The sequence below is a fragment of the Branchiostoma floridae genome, chromosome 9 (assembly GCF_000003815.2).
Source record: "Branchiostoma floridae strain S238N-H82 chromosome 9, Bfl_VNyyK, whole genome shotgun sequence".
Classification (NCBI taxonomy): Eukaryota; Metazoa; Chordata; class Leptocardii; order Amphioxiformes; family Branchiostomatidae; genus Branchiostoma; species Branchiostoma floridae.
The window spans coordinates 4665047-4671633 of NC_049987.1; the positions used below are offsets into that span (position 1 = coordinate 4665047).

Genomic DNA, 6587 nt, shown 5'->3' on the forward strand with positions numbered 1-6587 from the left:
AAAGCTGGCCAAGGAGTATAGCCGGCCAAAGGGAGTCAAACGGGCCCTTGGCCAGCTTTGATAATATCTATAAGGCACCGTAGGGTCTGCTTGGAGACTACCATTTTTCACTAGAAGCTCCGTTTTGGTAAAAGTGACTTGGTTTTTAAGAAAACCTCGTCACAGTACGTAACATATAACGTTACACGACAGATACAACCTTCGGTTTTGATGCCAACCTCACAATAGCAAGATCTATTGTACACTTTTATTGTAGCTTCACCCTGCTGTGGATGCCTTTGTGGCATTGGGTTGAGTTAGTCCTTTCACTTTGATTGTTTCAACTTCAAAGAGGCTACTATTTCATTGCTTGGGTTTAAACGAGGTGAATACATGTAGATAAAGATTTAGGCAACGTGTAGGACGATATTAATTTCCAACCGCCGCTAGGCTTGTAACGGGGTTTCCCAACCTAGAACCAGAAGGCTACGACCAATCAGAAACGAGAAAAACCATGTGGCTGGCAGACCTTTTTTGGAATGCAAAGTTTTTCATATTTTGTGCTTTCTAACAAATAATTTGGTTGAACGAGGTGAATGAAATGTTTTCATACCAATCCAGCGAAGATGAAGATAAGCTGCAGCACGTCTGTGTATGCCACCGAGTACAGACCTCCCAGTAACGTGTACAGAACCGCAACGGACGTGGAGATCAGGATGGAGAGGCGCAAGTCTGGAGGATACGAGGCCGAGGGGGAGTCAAACATAATAACCTCTGAGCTCAAGTCTATGTTTTGACGTTTCTGGTTTGACCATAATATTTGAACATTTACAACTGTGAAATCAAGGAGGTTTTATCTTATTGCCAAATTTCATCTCGTTCGATGGAATAATGTACGTTTTATAAAACCACGTGCACGCGCATTACGTCTTGACTTTTTGATACGTAATGCTATAACGAAACATCGCAAGGAACAACGGGGGCAGATTTTTTAGCAATTCTTCTGTTATCTCTTCTGTTATGCTGTTATCAACCACAAACCGTGAAAAGAAGACTTCATGCCCCCTTTCCCTCGTGTATGTAGATGATATAATGCCCGTTTTTGATACGCCACCAAATGGGCAAAGCGAACCATTCGCTTACTGACCTGGTCATTAAAACCCATAAAACATTATAGCTTTTGGCTGGCCAATGGTGTTACAGCCTCATAATAGAATTCAAATGCGGGGATATCATTGGTCAATCCATTCTGGCTGAATGACGTCATCAAATAATGCCTATTTTATTGAAACACTTTGATTCAAAGTTTGAATGTCATTTGTGCGAGGAGTTGGTATGTACAAAAGCAATACCCTTCTCATCTATACGGCACATATAAGGGCGCTTAAAGGTTATGTAAAGATCACCTATTCAATTTACTAACAAATGCGGAAAGGTTTTGGAAAGGTAAAACCTAGTTTCTGTGGCCTTTATGATACCGTTAACTCTGCCGAAATATTTTCCCACCTTTAGGCTACATTTACGTATTTCCGAAAGTAGGCTTAAATATTTGTTTTCGTGCTGTGTTAACGTTATATCTATTTAGCATGAAAGCTCATCTGTGTTGATATAATTCATATTGAAGATTTTCAACTGTCATACAACGCAAAATTTGCTCACCTCGAATTTTCGGCCGCACCTACGTCGACCTTCTTCAGGAGTGATGATTCAATTACCTGAGCACGTGACTTGGAGACACGTGACTCGAGTAACGAATCATAGATGCCTATCTATTTGTTTACTGAGGAATGCGAACCCACCTAGGCCCAGAATAACGCTAATAGTTGTCCCCAGAGCTGCTAAAATCGTGCTTGAGTAGAAAATCTCGGACAGAACAGACGGGACGTAGAGCAGCACGCACATGAGCCTGCCGAACTTTCGTTGGAAGGGGTCAAACAAGGTCGTGAAACCGGCAGATCGCATCTTCTTGGCAAAAAAGACGCCACCTAGGGAGATTACATGAAACTGCCAGATAAATCTCAGGTGACAGTATAATTCCGGACAAACACTCTAATTCCGGAAAACCTTTGATAATAATTTCAAAATAGATTGACCAGCTGAATTGATATGCACAGGTATGATATGTCAAAGGACAATGAATATGTAAGTTGCAATTAGATGTCTCCATGAAGAAATTTCTGCGGAATTCTGGCTCAGGTGCCCAGAATTCTGGCAGAATCCCCAGAATTCTGCAGAATTGGCTTTCCTCGTGGAGGCATATAATTGCAACCTATATATTTATTATCCTTTGATATATGATACATACAAATATCAATTCATCCGGTTAACCCATTTTTTAAATAATCAAGGTTTTTCAGAATTAAGGTGTTTGTCGTCTGTTAGTCATATAATTAATTGTACATATACCGAGACGATGGGCTATGGAGCATATTAGAATGAAACCTAAGTCAGAAAGGGAAGACTAAGCTTATTTAAACCTTTGGAACACAATGAAAACTTTGTATTGCCATCTAAGCATTGCCATGAAGACATATTTACAACTAAACTTGCAGAAACAATGTCATTGAAACCGTACCTATAAGAAGAGAAATCGCCAGTCCAAACGGCGCCTGTGCCCAGAGAAGACCCGAGCCGGACGTGTACACTGCCTCGGCTGTTCCGTTGATGAACGCTCCTCCCACAAAGGTAGCTGCAATACAAGGCAAAAATGCTTGCAGAAAAACATCCATCTAGAGGTTCTTAACTAATGCTGACAATAGAAAAAAATCCGGAAACACAAACAGACACATACAGACAGACAGACAGACACACACACACACCCACACACACCCACACACACACACACACACGCCCGCACGCACACGCACACACACACACACACACACACACACACACACACACACACACACACACACACATACACATACACACACATACACACACACACACACACACACACACACATACACATACACACACATACACACACACACACACACACACAGACAGACCCACACATACACACAGACAGACAACCCTATATTTCGATTTTCATGGAGGTACAAACAGTGCTACTTGAAGTAAAACAATGTACAGAGGACGGAAGTTTCACAAGCACCTCCCAATGTCAAAGTCGTCAATAGAACACATTACACGAGACAAACCCAAGTAAAACAACGTCAAACGTGATGTAATTTTGAGAACATGGGTGGTTGTCTGGGAGTGAAAGTTCTCCTAGGAGTGGTAGATAAAAGTTTGGAATGAGAAAACTTCTACAAAATCTAACGTTAATTAAGTCATAAACGTTTCCTGGGACATGCTTCGAATTCCAACATTTGCATTTGTATACATCATTACATTGTTATAAATTATATCGGTGACTGGTCACACGAAATAACATGCTAAATTTAGCGAACGGGGTTCAGAGTTGTCCGAGGTGTATAAGATCTTTCACAAAGTTGAAGGAGAAGCAGAAAATAATTCTCACACTTCTGGGGACATTCGACATATATGCTGCCGAGAATATCAATTGAATATCACCTCTTGAAATACGTTAAAACATATCCGCAATTATGACACCCATAACTGTTCAAGCTATGTTAGGACATTTTTCACAATCCAAAGTTCGTTCATGTAACGTTGTACCATGTATTTAGTATAAAGACCAAGTCAGCGCCCCCCCCCCCCTCCCCGCTCTCATACACACACCACGTACAAAAAGGCGCTGATGTACCTGTCATAGTCAGAGTGCCGATAACTCCGTTAAAGCTCCGTCCAGCCACCATGAAATCTTCACTCTCCGGCTGCGCTTCCCCCCGTCCGTCCCTCCTCCGTTTACCCCTCCAACTTGCCCAGACCCCCACCCCCAACATCCCCACATACAGCACCACCACCACCACTGCCCCGGCCACGTTCACGGCCATGTTGGATCTCACTGTCTAGTACTCTCCAAGTTTAGAAGAAGCATTTGGAGGAGGTGACCTGAGCGCCAACATTGCTCGAACACCACAGTCTGTGTCCTCTGTCGACCTTGCGTTTCCCACGACTCGGTCACTGTTTAAACAGTTCAGAGTATCTTTAACTCAGCGGGAATATTCAACCAGGCTTGTAATCACGAATTTCGCCTCGTCAAAAGCTGTTTCAGTTATGTTGTGTCTGCGCCGGTGCCCCCAAATAAAGAAATAGATCACTTATTAGTCCTTCAGAGTTCAGACCTTTGTTTAACAACGTCGCCCAACGTAAATATTCAATGTGTTAGCACTAGCGGGGAGGGGGGATTTTATACCGTGTTTGCTTTGGGGCTCTTTTTCGTCCTTCTCCTTCTTGATAATTATTTTCACTCCACCATACCATGGTATGGTACGTATATAATATGGTATTCGTCATTTTTCTGCTTCTTCTTTTGTCACAATCCTGAGAAAGATCTTCGTCGTTTTGGCACAAATTTGGCAAATTTGGCACAAGGGTCGTTTCTTTTCTCTTTTCAATGGATGGAGTTTTGATGCATTCCGCTAAGAGCCGCTTCAAAGCAATTGGCGTTTAACTTTAATCTGATAGGGCCCACCAAGAAAATTTTTTTTAGGACATCCCCAGCAGGCGGCAAAAAAAGGGGGCGGCTCAAAAATAAACCAAAATGTTATAAAATTGGGGGGGTTTTTTAAAATTTTATAGGGGGGGGTACAGGGGTGAAAGGGATTTTGCCCCCCCCCCCCCCCCCCCGGGGCGAAATCACTAGCGATCTCGCCCTCCCCGGCTAGTGATCTCGCCCCCCTACCTCGCCCCCCTTTAGCGATTTCGCCCCCCCCCAAAAAACGGGTTTACATGACATTTTACAGTTTCAGAATGATATAAGTACACGAGTTTCATACATAACTCCATTCATAGTATCAATATTAACGTAATCACATGGTAATAAGATAGTTGAACTTGTTTCAGACAAGGAGGGTTGGGTCCCTTGTATTCCCATTATTGCATATACCTGAGTCTTGACATAAGATGTATTTCATTGTATTCACCTGTCCTCAAGCAACCTATATATCTCCAATACGAAGTCTCTACCATGAAGTGACCACAAAAGAACTATGTAATGTCTCTATTAATTATGCAAATATTAGGTATTAATTAGAATAACGCACATTTTGGTATATGCACCTTGCCAAGGGATATCTTCACCTCCAACATGACTGTTTTTTCTAGTATTTAGGAACTGATGCATTTACCCGTGTTTCTTAAGACTGGTACTTTACCAGTGTTTGTGTAGCATTTAGCAACAGCTATATCAACTTGCGCGTAGATAGTGTTTATAATGAGAAACTATTATTCACGTGTGTTTTTGTTAGTGCTTTGGAAATGTTTCCAGCACAAGCAAGAAAACACTGTGACAAATTGAAAACATGCATATAGCTGACGTATTCCGTACCATAGACGGTGTTGATTTATACGTTCGCAGTAGCACTGTTTTTATGCCACCTCAGCTGCAAAAATTGTCTTTTTCATTTCAATGTCATGTTTGCACCGAACAATATAGTATCGACTTTCGAGGTATGACATCTTACGGTACGGTAATAAGGTGCCATATAGGTACCAGGTAACACACCATATACGTTACTCCCCATTTGCAGTATAGTACCAGGTAGCGCACCTGTAATATGTAGTAACCAGCTGCTCTTGGGGGGGGGGGGGGGGGGCGAAAACGCTAAAGGTGGGCGAAAACGCTAGTGATCTCGCCCCCCGGCAGATCGCTGTCACACCGGTACAGAAAATTCAGGACCAGGTACGGTCCAGGTACGGTCCAGGTCCAGAAGATCAGGTCCAGTTTCGGACCTGACTGCTTGTCTGTGAAAGCTTGTGAATGGGCGACACACAAAACAATAATCCATTTCGCTACAAATGACTCTGTTTAGTGACTTCCACTGGCGTTCTAAAATGCTATTATGGCCATTCTTCCAATATCATTTCTCAAGTTCAAACTTTTAATTGGAGAAATGAAATCCTGGTCATATGAATGGCTATGATGATACTGCAAAATAGATGCTGGGAACAACAAAACTGACGAAACAAAAGTACAAAATACAGGCATTGTACGCATGTCTTATTGTCCCTTCCCACTTCCCAGTACTAGTGTTGGGCCTATAAACTGATTCAATAAAGGTGTCGCAATCAGAAGGTCAACTTAGAGTGGGGCTTAAGGTGGGGTCACACATGCGTATATATTCAAGTCCGTCTGAGGTGAGTATGAAGCTCTAAGTCTCTACCAGGCTCCACAGGGGAAAATAATACAAATTGGACAAATATAGATACATAACATGCCAGATGAGTTAGCTGACCGAGAAGTATGGTTAGAGACCCAGCTAACTCGTCTGACATGTTACTTGTTTACGTTTGTCCAAATTCTATTATTTTTACAACGACCTGTGGTGCCTGGTGGAGGTAAATACTCCCATGCGCGCCTCATACGGTCTTAAATATATACGCAGGGGTGACCCCACCTTTACACAGGTACTTTGCCTGAGGCGACATCTGACCTGTGTATGCAAAACAAAAAGCTATTCAAGTGCAATTGAACCTTGAGACAGCTGACGTCACAGCTTTGAAAGGACCGAAACAAG

The 6587-nt window shown here is 42.5% G+C and overlaps 1 protein-coding gene across 2 annotated transcripts in view; it reads right to left on the minus strand.

The window, feature by feature from the left end:
- The window catches only part of LOC118423240 (high affinity choline transporter 1-like), a 32831-nt gene extending 29024 nt beyond the window's left edge, over positions 1 to 3807 (minus strand). For both annotated transcript variants that reach the window (XM_035831317.1, XM_035831318.1), the window contains exons 1-4: positions 3713 to 3807; positions 2555 to 2668; positions 1779 to 1964; positions 593 to 711 (exon numbers count right to left, since the gene is read on the minus strand). In XM_035831317.1, the coding sequence (XP_035687210.1) occupies positions 593 to 711; positions 1779 to 1964; positions 2555 to 2668; positions 3713 to 3764 (471 nt within the window). In that variant the 5' untranslated portion in view covers positions 3765 to 3807. The remainder of the gene's footprint in view (positions 1 to 592; positions 712 to 1778; positions 1965 to 2554; positions 2669 to 3712) is intronic.
- Positions 3808 to 6587: the final 2780 nt, after the last annotated feature.